At 34.6% G+C, this 23,511-nt stretch overlaps 1 protein-coding gene across 2 annotated transcripts in view; it reads left to right on the top strand.

Annotated features, from left to right (window-relative positions):
* The window catches only part of LOC136043909 (inositol polyphosphate-5-phosphatase A-like), a 69,883-nt gene extending 46,889 nt beyond the window's left edge, over window positions 1-22,994 (top strand). Inside the window, exons 7-9 of one of the 2 annotated variants that reach the window (XM_065728951.1) lie at window positions 6,816-6,890; window positions 10,987-11,217; window positions 22,769-22,994. In XM_065728951.1, coding sequence (XP_065585023.1) covers window positions 6,816-6,890; window positions 10,987-11,217; window positions 22,769-22,906 — 444 coding nt within the window. In that variant the 3' untranslated portion in view covers window positions 22,907-22,994. Of the gene's footprint in view, window positions 1-6,815; window positions 6,891-10,983; window positions 11,218-22,768 lie in introns of both variants that reach the window. The other variant, XM_065728950.1, reaches the window with a different exon arrangement.
* Window positions 22,995-23,511: the final 517 nt, after the last annotated feature.

The raw sequence follows: 23,511 nt of genomic DNA, 5'->3' as shown, positions 1-23,511 counted from the left end.
TAAATAAAAAAAAAACCAGTTTTTTAACGGAAAGTAAGGAGCGACATTAAAACTTAAAACGAACAGAAATTACTCCGTATATGAAAGGGGCTTTACCTCCTCAATGGCTCGCTCTTTACGCTAAAGTTTGACCCTTTCTCTTAACTCTACTTTTTAAAACAGTAAGAAACTTTAGCGTAAAGAGCGGGGCGTTGAGGATTTTTTTTTTCGTTTTTACCTTCTTGATTTCCTTCTTTTTTAGTCTTAATTGTATTAGTTTGTGCCCGGGAGATTAACAGGGCTTCCCTGTTGGCTGTCTTAGGTCACAACTGACGGTCCCAAGTCCATAAAGTGGTGAGCGTTGTTCGACAGGCTAATAACCTGTCACCGTGAAAAAAAAACAACCAATTATTACTGAATCAACGACAAATGGCCTCTGAATTTCGACTGATATTAAGGTACCGAACCAGGAACGCCCCTGGAATCGATTTTTGACTACGAAATATGCTCTTAGAATTGGATTTTGGAATGTTAGAACGATCAGCCCAGGTACTCAGCCGGGTCGGATGAATAATGTAATGAAAACTCTTTACAAATATCGAGGAGATGCGACTGCACTATCTGAGACACAAATTCCACCGTTTGGGACCCTTGAGTGTAAGAATTAGCATGTGCTTTATCCTGGGAAAGAGCATATTAAAGTGGCTGGAATGGCACTTGCTTTAAGTGGTGTAGCAACTAAATGCCTTCTTGATTGGGAACCAATTAACGATCGTACCCTGAGAGCTGGTTTTGTGACTACTCAGGCACAAATGACGTTTATAGCAGTTTGTGCTCCAACATATGATTCAAGCAACTCTAATGAAGACACTTTCTATCAGTCGCTTAGTGATGTCACAAATAAAGTTCATAGCCATGATATATTGGTTGTTTGTGGCAATTTTAATGTGAAAGTTGGCTGCAACAAGGATTATGCACCAACGGTGATTGGTTCTCGTGGACTTAATGAAATCAGTGAAAATGGCATGAAACTGATTGATTATTGTGTCACTAATGACATGATTGTAGGAGGTACATAGTATCCCTATTATTCTCCATGAGACTATCCACAGATACACGTGGAAATCACCTGATGGTGCCAGTCGAAACCAGATCAACCATACACTAATCAGCAAACGAAGAAGAAGGTCCCTTGAAGATGTCAAAGCTTACCGCGGAGCTGATTGCTTCTCTGACCATCAACTAGTTATATCCACATGCTAAATTAAGTTAAAGGCGGTGAAGAAAGTGCCAGTTTACAGTTAATTTGATATCCAGATGTTCCGTGATAAGACTATTCGTCAAAAATATAATCTCACGATAGAAAATAGGTTCGCAGCTTTGAACCTCGATGATTCCGAGGAAATAAGTTCAGAGTGTCTTTGGAAATCAGTATTAGATTCCCCAAAATAAGCTGCAGTGGAAGTTCTTGGATATAAGAAATGAAAGAAGGAAGAGTAGATTAGTGAAGAAACTTGGCAGCTGATTCAGGAAAGAACAAAATAATCTGAAAGCACTTATTGATAAATACTCACCTTTTCATTCATTTAGTCAGCCTAGCGATAGGCAATACTGTGATAGTTTAAAACAGCAGTATAAATGTGCCCATAAGTGAATGAAAACGTCGGCCAGGAATGAAAAGATGCGGATAACATAGCTGTGGAGGTAAGAAGAGCAGCTGTTCGGGGTGGGGGAAGAGCAGCTTTCTCCTGACTGGAATAAGGAGCTCTCGTGAAACTCTTCAAGAAAGGTAGAAAAACATCATGCTATAACTGGAGAGGTATCACACTCCACTCAGTCGGAAGTAAAGTTTTATGTGAGATTATACTTCTATGTTGAGATTATAATTTTAAGGGATGAGCAACATGGTTTCCACGAAAACTGTTCTTGCTGCGACCTGATATTTAGCTTACGTGTTCTACTGGAGGAATCAAACGAATATCAAGTGCAGGTTATTTTAGTGTTTATAGACCTCTTGAAAGCCTTTGACTCTGTACAGCTGTCTATGCTAAACAGTTTTTTGCAGTCCTGATGGAAAATGAGCCGTCAGAGTGGTTCTCTGTCGAGTCCGGTGTACGTCAGGGATCTTTACTATTTCCGATATTATTCCTGATACTTAATGATTTTATTCTTTGAGCTTGCCATTTTAAATGAGGCGAAAAACTAAACCCAAGCGTCAAATAAACAACTTTAATTTCGCAGACGGTATTGTTCTCATGACTCACTGCCAAGTGGACATTCAACATAATCTGACTTAATTAGTATTAAAATTTGCCCAAATGGCTCTGAAGACTAATACTAATAAAATAAAATGTATGTCAAACGCAGTTGTGACGACCTTTGCAGTTGGGATTCGATACGAAGGCACTGATATAGAAGAGTTCAGAACATTTAAGCACCTTAGTAGCAAAATTACCCAAGATGGGAATTGTGACAGAGAAGTCTTGCTACACACAGTGTATGCAGGTGGAGGATTTTCTCACCTGTAGAATATTTGGAGATGCAGAAACCACTCTCAGAACTTGAAATTGCGATTGTTTAGGAGTAATGTACACTATGTACTTTTATATGGATGCGAGTCCTGGGGCCTTTCAAAGAATATTGATAAAAGACTACTTGGCTTCAAGAATCATTATCTGCGTAGAATCCTTGCGGTACATTGAACCGATAGAGTAACGAATTCCCAGATTAGGGCTAATACCAAACAACCACTGGTGAACGACGAGATCAAAATGATAAGATGGAAGTATTGGGGGCATAAGACCCGCATAAGCAAAGGGCGCCTCCCACACGATTTATGGTGTTGGACCCCACCCGGCATTCGGAAGTCAGGAAGACAACACAGCACACTTGGTAGATCCCTGGAGAAAGACGCAACGAGTCTCTGAGCCACTTTGAATGAACTTTGATCTTTGGTGCAAGATCGGTCAAGTTGGAGGTCAACCGTCACTACCCTATGCACCACCAGGCGTAGGACGATCTAAGACTCGCACTCTAAAATTTTTCTTTCTGCAATTTCATTTGAAATTTTTTCTCTCATTTTCTGTTTTTTTTTTTAGTTTTTACCCTCTTGATATCCTTCTTTTTAAGTTTGCATTGCATTAACACGTTTGGTGGGTTTTCTCCCTTTCTTTTACTCTGCAATTGTTCGTTAACCATAAGGACGCCTTCTTGACTCAGGCGAAATATTTCCAATAAACTTTTTCTTACGTCAGTAGTTTGTGACCGTCATAACCGTAAAGACGGTGAAGAATGTAAAGACAAAATGGTAATGAGGAATTGAGAAAAACTGTCTTGTAAAACAAATCAGCAAGAATTCAAAACAAAGCAATTTGGATTTGGCCGATTATTTCTCTGAAGAAATTGATTATTTTCGAGCAATTTAGTTAGGCACGTTGGCATGTTTGTTTGGAGTCGATCGAGGGGTTGCCCCATTTCTGCACCTGGTTTATCTTGATCTTCATTTCTTTACTTTCGCCTTTTTGGTGTACATCTTGGGTAGCTGTTGGGAACAACTAATAACGGCAGATCACCCGAATTCAACGTATGAATTCAATCTATTGAGAGTCACAAATATCTTCAAGACAGGAATTTCAGTCTTTAGTTTGTACTGCATATCCTCTATGCAATCTTGATGTGCAAAGTCAGGATCTCATTTTCTATAGTACAATGTAACTTCACTCTTATTGGTTCTCTTTGTAAATCAATGATACTATTTTCATTCCTATTGTAAAATTCCTGTGTTTCAATTTGCTTATTTGAAGCAATATCACATTCAGCGTTTTCAAATGAACAATCAATCTCTGTAACAACCAAATAAAAATCCGTAGGTTTATAATCATAGCAGCCATTGCCTTCACAACGATGACGTAAAAACCAAATCCTCTTGATATTCCACAGATAAGCGTAGACTTGATTCCTCCTCCCCCCAAAAAAATTTAAAAACACGAAGATACTAGTCTCTTAGAAATAAACTAAAATCTCGTTAGGCGTCTTTAATTTGTACTGTATATCCTCTATGCAATTTACATGGATTACAAAATCTACACTTTTCATCATACTCATCAACAATTGTACAATTTTCACATGATGACAAGCTGCCCAGTGTATACATGTATATTGGACATGTATAGAACATCTTTTCCGTTGTTGACACTCTCACCACCAAAATGAAACTGACTGACGATCGATGAAGAGAGTTGCCTTTTCTAGTTCTAGAGAGAAAGAGGAGTAATCGAAATCTACTTCGGTAATATTCATATAGAAAGAGGCACGGTAACCTACAATAAATACAAAACAAAAAAAAATATTTTCGATTTAGAAACATTTTATTACAAGATATATATATATATATATATATATATATATATATATATATATATATATATATATATATATATATATATATATATATATATATATATATATATATATATATATATATATATATATATATATATATATATATATATATCATTAACTTTTACTTACTGACTTAACTTATTGTCCTCTTTATATTTCACTATTGAATTTAAATCAGCTTGAAGTTTATGTATATGTATTATATGAAGTTTTGCTGCAAAACATAACTGCTCCTCCAATTTGAATTAGCTTTTGATATCGCATATCTTGCATACATGCCATCCCATTCCAGGCTTAGACAAGATCCTCTTGTGATATCTATTGCTACGTTTTGTATATATTGTTGAGGGGAAACTAGGGCAGCTGGCCTCAAATGACATCGTTTATCAGGTCCAAACTACCACACGCTTGGTATTGTAGTGTGGATAGATGTGTTTATCATGTATTATGGCATGTAGGGAATAATTTTATTGACGCAGATGGATATAAAAGAAATAATAAATTATATTAACACCAGATACACTGGTAGGAGCAAATATATCTTTAGACGAATCGAATCATGGAAATTAAAGGGGTAGGGGGCAAAATAAATATTTTTAAATATAGGTGTCGGATAATATGGTTTTGTTTGTTCAAATTTTTAAATGAAAATACAAAAAAAAAGTCAATGAGAATGCCAGAGCAAAATACTTTTTTTGGGGAGGCAAGTGCTCTCTTTGTATTATTGCTACCGTCAGCTCCTCTATCAACTTCTAATAGTGTAAACAAACCACTCAATTTTGCTAGTATGTATTGTCATATACAAAAAACTTGATGATAAAGAGTATAATCAAATTGTTCTCTATCTGAATTCTATTTTCTTACTAATATAAATTAAGTTGAAAATCCAGCCTTATACTGGATCTGGTTGCTATGGCTGGTTATTAGAGCTTCATAGCTGTATGTAAATGAGGATCTCATGGAAGTATGCAAAAGAGATGTATCCTCAGTAGTTTCACCTGACATTTAAGTAGGGAAAGCCTCAGTTGTAGAGTCTGTACTACAGACAACCTATAGTGTCCAAAAAAGGTGTGCTGTCTGTGATATAGGCTAGCTTATGTCCCCAAATAAGGTGTGCTGTCCACGTCTATGTTGGCCTCACTACTTTTACACTCATAAATACTTTCAGAGTAGCACAATATACTTCGGCATAAAGAGCATGGGTTGAAGAGGAGTATGCCCCTCGTTTCAAGCTTTAATCTTGCTTTTTACTTTCATTTGAAGACCGTTTTTATTTATTCTGTAATTATTTGAGTCGAGAAATGATGTTAACATGTTTTTACCACCTTTCCTTGGATACTGCTACTTTGACAAAAACATGTTTTGCATTTTTATGAGATCAATCTCAATCTGAATTCAACAGCTTTACTTACGAAAGAAAATTGTTGGCCTACTTACTAAATAAGGCAATGATATTAATAGGGCATGACTATCTTGTTTTGATCCAAGTGGCTTGAAATACCCGACCAATTTTCAATAGCCAAAGGAACAATTAAAGCTAAAGCGAGTGTACGCAATTCTTACGCAATGTTTTAGGTAAATTTAGAGTTGTAAATTTGGTAATTACCAAGGACTCTAAATAAAATTTGTGTTACTTCCTGGACATACCTTAGGCATGCCCATACCTGAAAACACGGCTATCCCAGTTTTTTTTCATGTCTAAAAATTATAAAACTTTTAGGGGATGGTCATATTTTGTTAGCATTACAATATTGAATCTTCAAAATAGATAAAAATACGGCATTAGATTTTACAGTCCGCACTGGCGGTGCTGATCTATGTTTCTTGGCCCTTAAGACAGGAAAAGCAATGGAGGGTTGGGGGTCAGCCATCCTGTGTTATCACATACACTTCCTGTTTACTTTCACCAGGTTTTTCTATATACCCATTTAGATTTGGGTTGACTCTGGTTGAGCTTACAGAATCACGCCACTGTCCCTGTTCAAACCAAATAATTAGCGACGCCAGGACTCTAACCCCTGTCGTGATTAGTTTCTCAGTAATCTGCATTGTATGGTTCAAAAAAAGGTTTCAATTCAAAATGACTGACAAGTTTCTAATCGGTTCAGCAAAAATATTTTGACGTAAGCGCTGAACCATTATGATGCATAAACCTGAGGCAAAAAACGGATGAAATTGGATCATGCAAAAACAGCCGTTTTATGTGAGAACGCAGCAGTATTAATTAATTAAGGGGTAAGCGTCCCATATTTTTTTTCTTTTTGCATTCTTGTTAATTGATAGATGTCGTTTTCTCATGTCATCGATCTGATATGGGTAGTGCAGATCAGATTTGTCTATCCTAGTGCTACATCAGGAATTTACTTTCGAGTGACCAGTAGCAGTGGGGATCATTGTTCTATTTTACTGATAATTACCTTTTTTTTTCGTTTTAGAATGTCTTATTGGTTGGTAAAAAAGAATTTCAACACAAGGACCATGAGACGGTTTTTACAACTGAACCAAAATGGGTAAGTCTTTTTCTTATAAAAAACGAGGAAGTGTTGATTACGTTTATCACGATAAAGAAGCTTCTGAACTTGTAAGTAGACATTAACAGTAAGCTCGTGGCACAAAAAGGGTTTCCTGAAACACTTAGTGGTTTTTAACTCAGAATCAGCAAAATTTTTGAATAGGTAAAATGTGGGACATTGATTCAAATGCTTTCTCAGTATTTAAACAATTTATCTTGAAAGCTGCCCGGAATTCCACAAGACTCTTGCCAAGTGCCACGAGCACATTGATAATGCTTACTTAAGCTCAAGTCTGTTATTGATTACTGTTAGCTTTAGTTTTAAATATACAGTTGTACCCTTTCAGGACTTTTTAGTATCCTTACCTTTCTGGCATTAAATACCCACTACCATTGGTTGAATTTTGGGAAAGGCAGGGACCTTTGCCCTCTGGAAAACTTATTATTTCCCCAGGAAAATCACCAAAAAAGCTGATACGAAAGACGATAGATCCCTTGTTGACTCACCCCCTTCGGGGACGACATACTTTTCGTTTGGTCCTTGGTGGACAGCCAAAAAGGACCATCTTCGACAATCTGTCATCCTTCGTCTCTAAAGCGCGTGTTAACCATCTCAACCTTCCTCTAGATAAATAAAAAAAAACAAGTTTTTTTCAAGTGAAAGTAAGAAACAACACTAAAACTTAAACGAACAGAAATATTATGTATATGTAGGCGTTTGCCCCTGCTCAACACCTCTGTATTTGCGCTAAAGTCTTTTAGTACTTTTAAAAAAGCTTCTTATTGTTCCAACTAAACGCCCATTGTGTTACAGGAGTCGTTCTTAAAAAACTGTGACAAAATTCGAATTTTAGCGTAAAGAGTGAGGCTCTGGGGGGTAACCTCATTCATATACGTAATGCTTTCTGTTCGTTTTAAGTTTTAATATTGCTCCTTACTTTCAGCTGAAAAAACTTGTTTTTATTCAATCTCTGATCGATTTTAGCAGTAGGAAATCTGAAGCGGTATTTTAGAGGTAGGAAATCTGACTACACAAAAAATCGTTAGGAAAACTTAATCTTTTTCAAAATATCAACAATCTTCTGCAACTTGTCTCTAACTTAACATCCATCGTATTTCAAAAACTCATCTAACGCGTTTTCTGCACTTGGGGTCTTATTACTTTCTAATCCTTTTAGTGCTGTCTCTACCTCTTCTTCTCAAATAAATCTCCTTTCGATTGTCACAAAATTTAAGTATTTTCTATGTAATTTTCTGCTATTACTTATCACAGTTTAACATATCCTTAGAATATTCTTCCCATTTCTGTTTAACACTTTACTTATACTATTCGTGTCAAAAAATTTTGAGAAACTATTTGGATGTTCTCCCATTTTACTCGGTCACCAACCAATTCTGTAAATAGAGACATCTTCTACCCTTAATACAGTGACATCTTCACTACCCATTTGCTATCTTTTTTTTTTATTATATAGACAGTGTTACACTGTTTCTCCTTTTCCCCTGCTACAAGAATTATTGTATATGGTCTTGTGTGTGCTCTTTTTTTGTGTTCAAAAAATCGGGGATGATTTCAGTTTGGCATTTGAAACCAACCACTTTTAGCTGGTTCTCAACCTTTTGAATATACTCGAGAATACTGCAAGAATTTTTGATTGTAATGAGATAGGGAGACCCAAAAAGACCATTTACCAGCATAATGTTCAGTCAAAAGGGCCACCATTCTTTTGATGGAGCCAAAACGAGTTCTATGATTGATCACTGGTGTTTCATATTCATTATTATTTGATCTGCTTTACAATTCAAATATTTTAAGCATCTAGAAATTGAGTTGAATGCTCTCACATTGAAATTAAGATGAAGTCGGGTTGTCTTGTGACAGATTGACTTCACAAGGCAAACGATACCTTTCATTATGCAACTCATGTTTTCCCTTCTACCTGTTGTCTGGAAGCTAAGATTGGTCCAGTCTACATTTTTCAACTAATTAAACGTATCCCATTAGGGTAAATAAATGCTAAGAAGGAAAGTCAGCTTTGGGCTATCCAAGCCTCTATCCTCATAGTTGTGGAGGAAATTCATCCTCCTGTAAATTAAACCCAGTTTCTGGTGTCCTAGTGTACTCAATTATTAAGTTTGGGATAGGGGTCAGAGGCGTGAATCTGTAAGCTCAGCCAGAGACGACCCAGTTCTAAATGGGTATCTGGAGAAATCTGGGGAAGGTAAATAGGAAGGGTGTGTAAAAACACAGGATGGTTGAACCCCTCCCCCTTCCACTTCCTGGGTGAAGGGGCGAGAAAGGGGGATGAGTACCGCCGGTAGGGACTATAAAGTCCAATGCCGTATACTTTGCCTTTTTTTTCTGATGTCCTTAAAAAAACTGTTTGTAACTTTTTTACTAATCGTTGTGTTTGTACAAAATTGTTGATAACAATTAATAGCAAAACTTTTTGGCTAGTACTAGCATTAATTTGTCAGGGGACCTTAACCTCATTAACAGCTGCAACCAGTCAAGTTATGAGTCTGAATTCAGATGAAAATCTTATATGACCTTGATTCCACATATGACATTACTATCCTCAGAACTGCAAGACATGTCTCCAAAAACTCTGTGACAAAATAGACCCAGAAGCAAAATTCTTTGAACTCAGAATTAGCGCCCAAAACCAAACGAATGGCGATCTTAAACTCAGAACTTCAGAGCTAGTACAGTGACGACGAATGGAAAAAATAGTCAAATTGAAATACCTGATTTGAAAAAATCTGGCTCAATGCAGAAGAAAGTAGCGACCCGCAGAGATAAAAGAAGTGGAGCTCTCAACAGGATGAGAGCATTTGACGATCAAATATCTGCTCACTTGATGTAATATACTCTTCAATATACTATATACTATACTCTTCAATAGTATAACTCAATATATACTCTTCTCAACTATACTCAATATATATATATATATATATATATATATATATATATATATATAACTATACTATAATGTATAACTATAATAACTATACTCAATATACTATACTCTTCAATAGTATAACTCAATATATACTCTTCTCAACTATACTCAATATATATATAACTATACTATAATATATAACTATAATACTATACTCAATATACTATACTCTTCAATAGTATAACTCAATATATACTCTTCTCAACTATACTCAATATATATATAACTATACTATAATATATAACTATAATAGCTATACTCAATATACTATACTCTTCAATAATATAACTCAATATATACTCTTCTCAACTATACTCAATATATATATATATAACTATACTATAATATATAACTATAATAACTATACTCAGTATACTATACTCTTCAATAGTAACACTCTGTCTATTCTGACATGACATTGATTCGTGGCAAATTGATAGAAAACAAGAGCGTTGGATCTGGCCTTTGAAAATACAGGGCTTGAAAGAATGCAGAACAAAACTGAATTTGAAATTTTAAGATCTGAAAAATGAGTCTTATTGCAAATATAATTTGCCAGTGTTGATGACAATATCTAGGCCATGCCTTGAGAATGGAAACATTAGAACTCCCAAGTCAGTAATCATCCAGTGGTAACGTACGAGATCGATGAAAAGGGATTGTCCCAAGAACATCCTACCCAGCCCATATCAGTCAGATGTTTACTCTCTTGACATACTCCTGCGACCCGAGGGAGAAAATATGCTTGCAGTAGCACGATAAAGTTGTGATTGGGTCTTTGAAGACTTAGGTGCCTTTAGAAAAGCATAATAGCTAAGGTTAAAGGTAAGAATTATTGACGGTTAGCATTCCTATTATATTTTGCAAACAGAATTCTACGGGCCGGATATAGGGAAATTTAGACTTGAGTGTTAAGGATGATTGTGAACTGGAATCATTTAGAGGTTGGCTAATCTTTAGTACTAATTATTTTAAGGCTAATTGACTAATTAGATATTATAAAATCGTATATTATATAATATCGAATATTATAGAATATGAAAAATAGTTATTTGTCAGAAAATAATTATTTTAGTGCTAATTTAGAAATGCAGAGATTTAGATTGTTTTTGGCATTTATTTCAGCTGCTAAAACATGATGCTGAGCTGCGACCATTCAAAGATTGGCTTTATGAACTAGAAGTGAATTTTCCTCCTAGCTATCCTTGTCAAGAAGAATCTGATGTCGTCCGGTACCTACCAACAAGGTGCCCAGCATGGTGTGATCGAGTGCTAATGAACAGAAAAGCTAGAGAACTACTTAGTGGAGATTTTCGGTATAACATGATAGGAAAAAAGACAAGTATGGGAGATCATAAGGTATATAGCCTGATAGTTCTTTAAATACTAATTACTAGTCCTAGGAAAAACCAATCGGAATCCAAAATCGCAAAATGTGTCCAGTATACTAACTATGTTTACCTCGATGGTTTTCAGTTCTCGAAGGGAAAATATCTGAAATACCTGAGTGTCAGATGTCAGGTGAGGTGGGAAACACCTGATCCTGCCGCAAGTACAAGTAATATGAGACATTTTTTATTTGGGAGAAAGTTTATTACAGGCCCAAATGGGCCGAGTTCACACTTTAGAATAAAAAAGCATAGACAAAAAAAGCAAGTATAACAGTCTGTAAAACTATCAAAATATCAAAAAGGTTGTAAAAAATGCTTAAAATAATTAAAACTCGCAGAATTAAAAGAGAATAAACCAAATAAAAACGCAAGGAAAAGTCAGTCTTGTGACTAGAGCCAGCAAAACACAATTTTGTAATGAAAAACCATAAAAACAAAGCTCAAGATTTGCAAAATAAAGATAAAACAATTGTAAAGAAAAAAAACTAATTAAAACTCGCGGAATTAAAAGAGAATAAACCAAATAGAAAAGCAAGGAAAAGTCAGTCTTGTGACTAGAATCTGCAAAACACGATTTCGTAAAGAAAAACTATAAAAAGAAAGCTCAAGATTGGTAAAATAAAGATAAAACAATTGTAAAGTAAAAAAAAACTAATTAAAACTCGCAGAAGAGAATAAACCAAATAGAAACGCAAGGAAAAGTCAGTCTTGTGACTAGAGCCTGCAAAACACAATTTCGTAAAGCAAAACTATAAAAAGAAAGCTCAAGAATGTAAAATAAAGATAAAACAATTGTAAAGTAAAAAAAAAACTAATTAAAACCCGGGGAATTAAAAGAGAATAAACCAAATAGAAACGCAAGGAAAAGTCAGTCTTGTGACTACAGCCTGCAAAACACAATTTCGTAAAGAAAAACCATAAAAAGAAAGCTCAAGATTTGTAAAATAAAGATAAAACAATTGTAAAGTAAAAAAGGATGGGAGACTCACTTATTTAAGAGAGTAAGTATGCACAAAGCAAGAGTTCCTCTGTATCTGTCAGAGAAAAACTTTACTGGGGTGAGAATGATCATCTCCTCTGAAGCAGAAATAGGTAGGCAAGGTCGAGGAGGTGGAGGGATTCACTAGGGAAAAGACAACTTTTCCGGGAATTATGGAGGGCGTTTTTGGCAAAACACAAGGAAATTTGTGTTCTCCTTTCCTTAAGGGTGACAAGATTGGTTCTCCAAAGAGGGGAGATATAAGAGAGTACAGGCAAGAAGGAGAAGATGTTACAGCAAGCAGATTTGAATCTTTACCCCTCGAGTGACCCTAGTGTGACTTACGATCACCTAGAATTATTTTTTCTTTATTTATTTAGCAATCTTGAAGCGCTTAAGGAATCCCAAATCTAAATGGAATCCAAACTTTCTTTTGGCTTAAGGTTCTGAGTTCTGAGTCCTTTACTTAAAAATAAATTCCATAATAAAAACTACTTCAAGACAATCTCCCTCATAAGGCTCCATGGCCGGGAAATATCAGGGGAGAAAAAAGTACCAACACAAAAAAAAAATATAAACAAAATTTTAAAAAATCAAGTCGCTCTCCTTAATAATCCCCAAAAAAGACAAGTTAGGCGCGGGGTAGCACATGATTTCACCAACTCAATTAAATATCCCATTCAATCCAGAGCTATCAACTCCAAGAGAAACCGAAAAAAAAATATTTACTAGCTAGAAATTATCTAACATAAGGCTAAAAGTAGTTTAAAGTTTTATGGCTCTCAAACTCGATATCGATTTTTTTTTCTTTGGATTACATTTCATTTTAATTTTGTTTAAAAATTTTCTTGTAAGACATTTCTAAGGTTTCTAAGAATCTAATTTCAAAGGCTTTGTTTTAATTAGATAATTAAATAATTTTAGTGAGTTGCCAGCCGAAATATCAAACAGTTCATGGTAACGAACTGTAGTAAGGAGCGACCCGGCTCAATAGTAACCGAAACTCTATAAAATAGAATTTTTATCAAATTTCAATAGTTACATCAAAAGAATCGCATTTTAATGCTGATTTTAAATATATAAGTTCGATCAAGTTTAGACTTACCCATCAAAAGCAACGAGCCTGAGAAAATTTGTCCTATTTTTGAAAATAGGGGGAAACACCCCTTAAAAGTCATATAATCTTAACAATTACACCATCAGATTCAGCGTATCAGACAACCCCACAGTGGAAGTGTCAAGCTCCTATGTACAAAAATGTGGAATTTCGAATTTTTTGCCACTTGACAGATCACGGATGCGTGTTTATTTGTTTTTTTTTCCCAGGGGTGATCGTATCGACCAAGTGGTCCTAGAATGTCGCGAGAGGGCTCATTCTAACGGAAATTAAAAGTTCTAGTGCGCTTTTTAAGTGACCAAAAATTGGAGGTCACCTAGGCCCCCTCCCACGCCCAGTTTTTTCCCAACGTCACCAGATCAAAATTCTGAGATAGCTATTTTATTCAGAATAGTCGAGAAACTAATAACTAGATCTTTGGGGACAATTTACTCCCTCACAGTCTCCGTGGTAGGGGCTGCACGTTATAAGCTTTGACAAGTGTTTATATATAGTAATGGTTATTGGGAAGTATACTGACGCTTTCAGGGGATTTTTTGGTTGGAGGGGGATTGAGGGGAGGGGTTGTGTGAGGGGAACTTTCTATGGAAAAATTTTTCATGAGGGAATAAAATTTCCATGAAGGGGATGCAGAATGTTTTAGCATTTTTGTAAAAAACAATGACAAAATAAATCTGAAAAAGTTTTTTCAACTGAAAGTAAGGAGCAGCATTAAAACTTAAAATGAACAGAAATTATTACGCATATGAGGGGTTCACCTCCTCCTAATACCCTGCTCTTTACGCTAAAGTGCTTTTATTAATTTCAACTATATATTCTATGGTCTTTGTGATTCAGGGGTGATTCTTAAGGAATTGGGACAAAATTTATGCTTTAGTGTAAAGAGCGAGGTATTGACAAGGTGGTGAACCCCCTCATACGTAATAAAAACATACGAATATAGAAGTTCGTTACGTAGGTTAATTCGTAAGTTACGTATATTTTTACTAATAGTAACGTTCTTAAAAAATTAAAAGTTCTAGTTGCCTTTTTAAATAACCCAGAAATTGAAGGGTAACTAGGCCTACTCCCCCGCTATTTTTTTCTCAAAATCGTCCAATCAAAATTATGAGAAAGCCATTTAGCAAAAAAATTAATTAATATGCAAATTTCTTTTTAATTATTCATGTAAGGAAAGCCAAAATCAAAACATACATTAATTCAAAAATGTTCAGAAATTAAACGAACAGAAATTACTCCGTATATGAAAGGGGCCGTTCCCTCCTCAACGCCCCTCTCTTAACGCTAAAGTTTAACTCTGACTCTCAACTCTGCTTTTTAAAACAGTAAAAAACATTAGCGTAAAGAGCGGGGCGATGAGGAGGGAACAGCCCCTTTCATATGTGGAGTAATTCATGTTCGTTTTAAGTTTTAATATCGCTCCTTACTTTCAGTTAAAAAAACTAGTTTTTTTTTATTTAATTTCTGAATGTTTTTGAATTAATGCATGTTTTGAATTTGGCTCTCCGCACATGAACAATTGAAACGAAATTTGTATATTAATTTATTTTTTGTCTAAATGGCTTTCTCATAGTTTTGATCGGACAATTTTGAGAAAAAAGGAGCGGCAGAGGAGGCCTATTTACCCTCAAATTTTTTCGTTGCTTAAAAAGCAATTAGAACTTTAATTTTTTTTTACGAACGTTTTTATTAGTAAAAATATACGTAGCTTATGAGTTAACTTACATAACGAACTTCTATATTCGTATGTTTTTACTACGTGTATGAGGAGGTTTTTCAGTTTTTTTTAAATCCTGCGCCCCCTTCATAGAAATTTTCTTCCCCCATGACAAATTCCTCCATGGAAAAATCCCTGCACATATCCCTCTCCCCTCAACCCCTCTTCCCAACCAAAAAAATTCCCTTGAAAACGTCTATACACTTCCAATAACCATTACTATAGATAAACACTGGTCAAAGTTTGAAACTTTCAGCCCCTCCCACGGGGACTGTGGGAGAGTAAGTCGTCCCCAAAGACATAGTTATTAGGTTTTCCGACAATGCTGAATAAAATGGCTATTTCAGAATTTTCATCCTGTGACTTTGGGAAAAAATGAGCGTGGGAGGGGGCCTAGGTGCCTTTGGATTTTTTAGTCATTTAAAAAGAGCACTAGAACTTTTAGTTTCCGTCGGAATGAGCCCTCTCACAGTATTCTAGGACCACTGGTTCGACACGAAGACCCCTAAAAACAAAACAAAAAATACTGCTGAATCTGATGGTGTAATTTTTGTTAAGATTCTATCACTTTTAAGGGGTGTTTCCCCCTATTTTCTAAAATAAGACAAATTGTTTCTGGCTCGTAACTTTCGATGGGTAAAACTAAACTTGATGAAACTTATATATTTAAAATCAGCATTAAAATGCAATTCTTTTGATGTAACTATTGGTATCAAAATTCCATTATTAGAGTTTTGGTTACTATTGAGCCGGATTGCTCCTTCTATTGAGCCAGTTCGTTACCACGAACTGTTTGATAAAGATTATAGTTAAGAATTTGATTAAGATAATATTAAATGCTAAGATTGGCGAAAGATAACACAAACAAAGTATTGTTTATATCAGCCATTATTTAACAAAATTTTAACTTTAGCGTAATGAGCGAGGCACTGACGAGGGGAAGAAACTCCCTCACATACGTAACATGAGGAAGTTTGTCTCCTTGTCAATATTCGCTCTTTACACTAAAGTTCAAATTTTGTTTCAATTCTTTATGAATGCCCCCTGAATCCCAAAGCCGCTTAATTAGATTAAATAGCTCTTTTGAAATTTCCAAAAAATATTTTAGCGGAAAGATCGAAATATTGACGAAAGGGCTAACCTACTCATATTGGTAATAATTTCTGTTCGTTTTAAGCCTTAATGTTGCTCCTTACTTTCTGTTAAAGAAACATGTTTTTTTATTTAATTTCTGATAGTCTTTTAATAATGCTGGAAAATCCAGCGCTCCGTTCATGGAAATTCTCTTCCCCCATGGAAAGGTTCTCCCATGTAACCCTCTCCCCCCACCCCACCAGAAAAATAGCCCTTGAATATGTCTCCACACTTTCCAATAACCAATACTATGTGTAAACAATGGGCAAAGTTCTTCGATTGCAGCCCTTTCTCCAGGGACTGTGGGGGGTTGAGTCGTCCTCAAAGGCATAGTTATTAGATTTTTCGACTATGTTGAACAAAATGGCTATCTCAAAATTTTGATCCGGTGACTTTGGGAAAAAGTGAGCGTGGGACTAGACATTTTAATTTCCGCTCGAATAAGTCCTCTTGTGACATTCTAGGACCCCTGGGTCGATACAACCACCCCGGGGGAAAAAACAAATAAACACGCATACGTGATCTTTCTTCTGGAAAAAATACAAAATTCCAAAAAAAAATTTAAACCGTTTTATATATATATATATATAATATATATATATATATATATATATATCTATATATATAAAAATAAGTTGTCTGTGGATGGATGGATGGATGTGTCAGGTGACGTCACCTGAAAAAACTGGATCAGGTGACGTCAAAACTGAAAAAACTAAAAAAAGGCAAAAACTACAAAAAAACTAAAAACTAATAAAAAAAATAAAAAAGCTAAAAAACTAAAAAAACTATAAAGGTAAAAACCAATAAAAAACTAAAAAAAAAACTGAAAAAACTAAAAAAAGGCAAAAACTACAAAAAAAACTAAAAACTAATAAAAAAAGTAAAAAAGCTAAAAAACTAAAAAAACTAAAAAAAGGTAAAAAACTAAAAAAAATAAAAAATAAAAAAAACTAAAAAAAAGGAAAAAACTGAAAAATAAGCTAAAATAAAGGTAAAAACCAATAAAAAACTAAAAAAAAAAAGGAAAAAACTAATAAATGACGACACTCAAAGAGAAAAAAAAGGCAAAAACTACAAAAAAAACTAAAAACTAATAAAAAAATATCTATATATATAAAAATAAGTTGTCTGTGGATGGATGGATGGATGTGTCAGGTGACGTCACCTGAAAAAACTGGATCAGGTGACGTCAAAACTGAAAAAACTAAAAAAAGGCAAAAACTACAAAAAAAACTAAAAACTAATAAAAAAAATAAAAAAGCTAAAAAACTAAAAAAACTATAAAGGTAAAAACCAATAAAAAACTAAAAAAAAAACTGAAAAAACTAAAAAAAGGCAAAAACTACAAAAAAAACTAAAAACTAATAAAAAAAGTAAAAAAGCTAAAAAACTAAAAAAACTAAAAAAAGGTAAAAAACTAAAAAAAATAAAAAATAAAAAAAACTAAAAAAAAGGAAAAAACTGAAAAATAAGCTAAAATAAAGGTAAAAACCAATAAAAAACTAAAAAAAAAGGAAAAAACTAATAAATGACGACACTCAAAGAGAAAAAAAAGGCAAAAACTACAAAAAAAACTAAAAACTAATAAAAAAAATAAAAAAGCTAAAAAACTAAAAAAACTAAAAAAAGGCAAAAACTACAAAAAAAACTAAAAACTAATAAAAAAGCTAAAAAACTAAAAAAACTAAAAAAAAGGCAAAAACTACAAAAAAACTAAAAACTAATAAAAAAAATAAAAAAGCTAAAAAACTAAAAAAAACTAAAAAAACTAAAAAAAGGTAAAAAACTAAAAAAACTAAAAACTAAAAAAAACTAAAAAAGGTAAAAACTAAAAGAACTAAAAAAGAAAAAAATAAATGACGACACTCAAAGAGAAAGCGACCAGGACAAAAGGAATGTTCGATTAGCAATCAACAAAGCACCGGGACACAGGGAGTATAAATGACGACCCGGGGGAAACAGGGGGATATAAATGACGACCGGGACAAAAAAACTAAAAAGAAAAAAAAACAAAAAACTAATAAAAAAACTAAAAAATCTAAAAATCTAAATAAGCTAAAAAAGAAAAAAAAAAAGGAAAAAAATAAAGGAGAAAAACAAAACTAAAAAACGAATGTATATACAGACCGGGACACCGGGATACAAATGACGACCGGGACCCGGGACACAGGGAATATAAATGACGACCGGGACACAGGGACACAACTCCGGTACACCGGGATACAAATGACGACCGGGACACAGGGAATATAAATGACGACCGGGACACAGGGAATATAAATGACGACCGGGACACAGGGACACAACTACAACGGGGACACCGGGGGAAACAGGGGGATATAAATGACGACCGGGACAAAAAAACTAAAAAGAAAAAAAAACTAAAAACTAATAAAAAAACTAAAAAATCTAAAAATCTAAATAAGCTAAAAAAGAAAAAAAAAGGAAAAAAATAAAGGAGAAAAACAAAACTAAAAAACGAATGTATATACAGACCGGGACACCGGGATACAAATGACGACCGGGACCCGGGACACAGGGAATATAAATGACGACCGGGACACAGGGACACAACTACAACGGGGACACCGGGGGAAACAGGGGGATGTAAATGACGACCGGGACACCGGGACAGGGAATGGTCGATTAGCAATCACCATCAACAAAGCTCAAGGGCAATCATTAGAATCATGAGGTATAGATCTGAATATAGATTGTTTTCCCATGGACCATTATATGTTGCATGTTCAAGAGTCGGTAAACCTGACAATCTATTTATATGCAAAGACAATGGGACAGCAAAGAATGTTGTATATTCGCAAGTTTTACGTAGTTAAAACCATATATATATATCTATCTATATTCACAGGTGGGACATAGGGACACAACTACAATGGCGCGTAACTATTATGGCGCGTAACGACTTACGCGCGCGGGGGGGCTTGGGGGGGGCGCGAAGCGCCCCCACCAACTAGGTGTTGGGGTGGCGCGAAGCGCCACCCCAACAGCTAGTATATATATATATATATATATATATATATATATATATATATATATATATATATATATATATATATATATATATATATATATATATATATATATATATAGAAATATATATATATATATATATATATATATAGAAATATATATATATATATATATATATATATATATATATATATATATATATATATATATATATATATATATATATATTCTGAGAAAACGCAGATTTCGGAAGAAAGGTCAAAAGGTCCATCTTATCTGATGGGTTGGGCAAGACGGACCAACAGAGGAGGCAAGACAGACCATCATTTTCGTAATCCTCTTCGACTATATATTTCGTATAATCATATCAAGTAAATATTTATCAATCAAGCAATAATGTATCAATCAAGTAAAATGTCCGTATTGGCTCTTTATAACACACTGAAACCAGAAAAATCAACTCCAAATGTGTGAAGTGATGCCTGCCTTGCCGTTCCTCCCGACGGGATAGGCTTTGGCAGTTTCATCTGAAACTGCCGTTTTTGCTGTTCCCTTCTGTCCAGCTCAGCTTTTCTTCTTTGACTTCTTGGCTTCTTTTATTTGACGTTCTGCTTGAAGGCGGTCTATATATACTATATATATACTATATATATAGTACAGAGACGTACTAGCCTGTTTAACAATAGAGCAAATGTGGGCATCCCATTTCAAATCGCTGGTCAGTATGACCCCTAAGAGTTTATTTTTTGTTATAATTATTAGGTATTGGGGTTATAAATGATGACTTTGATTTAAGAAAACTAAAGTTCATAATATAATGTTTATGGGAGTTCACTTTCATTTTTGACTGGGCTACTTCACTTGCAACGTCTTTGAGAATTTCCATTGCAATGCTCTTAATATTTCTTCTACACTTTTCGAGCAATGTCATCCACAAACTTGATATGTACATTCTTGATATGTCAGCTAACTCCCTGAGTCAACTTTGAGTCAAGCTGTCTGTTCCTTTAAGACTATTAAATAAAAAAAACAAGTTTTTTGAAACGAAAATAAGGAGCAACATTAAAACTTAAAACGAACAGAAATTACTCCGTATATGAAAGGGGCCTTTCCTCCTCAACGCCCCCCTCTTTACGCTAAAGTTTGACTGTTTCTCTTAACTCTATTTTTAAAACAGTGAGAAATTTTAGCGTAAAGACCGGGGCGTTGAGGAGGAAAAGCCCCTTTCATATACGGAGTAATTTCTGTTCATTTTAAGTTTTAATGTTGCTCCTTACTTTCATTTAAAAAAACTTGTTTTTTTTATTTAATTTCTTGACGTTTTTGAATTAATGCATGTTTTGATCTTGGCTCTCCGCACATAAATAATTTAAAAAAATTTGCATATTAATTAATTGCAATTAATCAGAAGATTTTGAGAAAAAAGAAGCGAGGGAGGAGGCCTAGTTGCCCTCCAAGTTTTTGATTACTTAAAAAAGCAACTAGAACTTTTAATTTTTTGCAAACGTTTTCATTGGTAAAAAATATACGTAACTTACGAATCAACTTACGTAACAAACTTCTATATTCTTATGTTTTCATTGCGTATATGAGGGGGTTCAACCCTTGTCGATACCTCGCTCTTTACACTAAAGCTTAGATTTTGTCCCAATTCCTTAAGAATGATCTCTGAATCACAAAGGCCGTAGAATAAATAGTTGAAATTACTAAAAATACTTTAGCGTAAAGAGTAAGGTATAACGAGGAGGTAAACCCCTCATATGTGTAATAATTTTGTTCGTTTTGTTTTAATGCTGCTCCTTACTTTCAGTAGAAAAAACTTTTCATATTTATTTGTTTATTGTTTGTTCAAATAATGCTAGAAAATCCTGCGCCCCCTTCATTGAAATTCTCTTCCCCCATGAGAAGTTTCATGGAAATATCCTCCCACGTAACCCCCCCACCCCATCAACTCTCCCCATTAGACCAAAAAATCCCCCTGGAAACGTCAGTACACTTCCCAGTAACCATTACTATATGTAAACACAGGTCAAAGTTTGTAACTTGCAGCCCCTCCCACGGGGAATGCGGGGGAGTAAGTCATCCCCAAAGACATAGTTAATAGGTTTTTCGACTATGGTGAATAAAATGGCGATCTCAGAATTTTAATCCGTTGACTTTGGGGAAAAAATGAGCGTGGGAGGGGGCCTAGGTGCCCTCCATTTTTTTGGTCACTTGAAAAGGGCACTAGAACTTTTAACTTCCATTAGAACGAGCCCTCTTGCAACATTCTAGGACCATTCAGTCGATACGACCACCCCTGGGAAAAAAACAAAAAAAACAAACAAAAAAACAAACAAATAAACACGCATCCGTGATCTGTCTTCTGGCAAAAAATGCGAAATTCCACATTTTTGCAGATAGGAGCTTGGAACTTCTACAATAAGGTTCTCTCTTACGCTGAATCTGATGGTGTGATTTTCGTTAATGTGTAATGGTGTGATTGTATGACTTTTAGGGGGTGTTTCCCCCTATTTTCTAAAATGAGACAAATTTTCTCAGGCTCAACTTTTGATGGGTACAACTGATCTTGATGAAACTTATATATTTAAAATCAGCATTAAAATGCGATTCTTTTCATGTAACTATTGGTATCAAAAGTCTATTTTTTGGAGTTTCGGTTACTATTGAGCCGGGTCGCTCCTTACTACAGTTCGTTACCACGAACTGTTTGAGTCAGTTTAACTTCGAGAATTATGCAGCCAAGACGGACCCTAGTCCGTCTTACCAACAAACCATGTGGTCATGGTCATTCTGTGCCATGTGATGGCACAGAATGGCGTTACAGCCAGGTCTAAAGAAAGTATAGAGTCGGAATTCTTTGGTAGCAAAACCTCTAAAACATAGTATTTTCCAAACCAGAGATATCATAAAATATACTTCATATCAAACCTTTCCAAAACTGGCTCTTAAAACATCAACTTGATTTTTCTTGAAAACTTACCAACGAATCTTCTTGTTTTTTCGGCACAACTGAAGGCTAGATGGCTGTACCTTACTGTCACTACTAGATGACAGTGCTACAAACCTCTGAATTTTAAAACGCAAAGGTTCGTCTTAGCTGTATCTCCCCTCTATATATATATATATATATATATATATATATATATATATATATATATATATATATATATATATATATATATATATATATATATATCTGTGTGTGTGTTAGCAGCTTTTCCATACAATTTTTAATATTATCATATTTATTGTGGTAATGTTCAATAAATATGTTTTCCCAAAAACCTAAGCTCGAGAGCAAAGTCCCAAGATATTTAGAAATTTCCCCAAGACTGTCTGCTGAGGAGAAAGTAGTATTGATCCTTTAGTTCCACTTACGAAAAATATTCAGCCCAAGTTCAAAGACCCAACACTGGACCTTAGACGTTAATTTTATGATTTTGTTGTGGTTTGTCCCTTGGATTGGTCTTTGGGAATTTATCTCTCGAAGAATTACTTGATGCTATCGGTTTTTTTTTTAAGTAATAGCTTTACCTGTTAAAATTTTGTTATTATAATATGTTTGTTTCTTTTAGCCTGTTTACCTCAATTTTGTTCAAAGAATATGGAAGCGATCTCCGTCAACAGAAGAAGAAGACGAAGCTTCACCCATCATGGATTGTATACCTCAAAGAACAGTGCTCGTCAATCATAACTGCCTTTGTATAAACTGAATCTCATAAATCTGCCCGTGAAAGTGTTTTTCTTTGCCATGTTGTGCCGGAGTTTCAATTGATCCAATAAAAATCGTTTATAAAATAATTTGTTTAGTTTAGGCTCTGAAAGAAGTTGAATTTCACTTCAGTAGCCGGATATTACGTCATCCCATTTCCAACTCGCTTCTCTTTCTGATCGGTGTCTGATCGACGTTCTATTTCTGATCCTTATGGAAACGTTTTAGTTTGGAATAGTAGTAGTAGTAGTAGTAGTAGTAGTAGTAGAACAATTTTATTAGAAAAAAACATTTCTTAATCAATAGCACAACATAAGCGAAGCTTGCGAGGCTGTGCTAAATTCAAAGAAAAAAAAATAAACAATATGGAGAATAAGAAGTTATGGAGAATGAGACCATATACCGAGATCAACAAAAAACAAAAAAACATAAACAATACACTCCCTTGCGTGACCCCAAGACAACAGCAAAAAAAAAAAAAAAATACATAAATATTACAAATGAATAAGCTATGTAAAATTTATATTAATTAATGAGTTTCAAAAGCATACCTACCGAGCAACTCCACACGTAAATAAGACTTAAACTGGTCAAGGCTACCTAATT

Source organism: Artemia franciscana, chromosome 2 (assembly GCF_032884065.1).
Source record: "Artemia franciscana chromosome 2, ASM3288406v1, whole genome shotgun sequence".
Taxonomy (NCBI): Eukaryota; Metazoa; Arthropoda; class Branchiopoda; order Anostraca; family Artemiidae; genus Artemia; species Artemia franciscana.
This window is presented reverse-complemented; position numbering and strand designations above follow the sequence as displayed.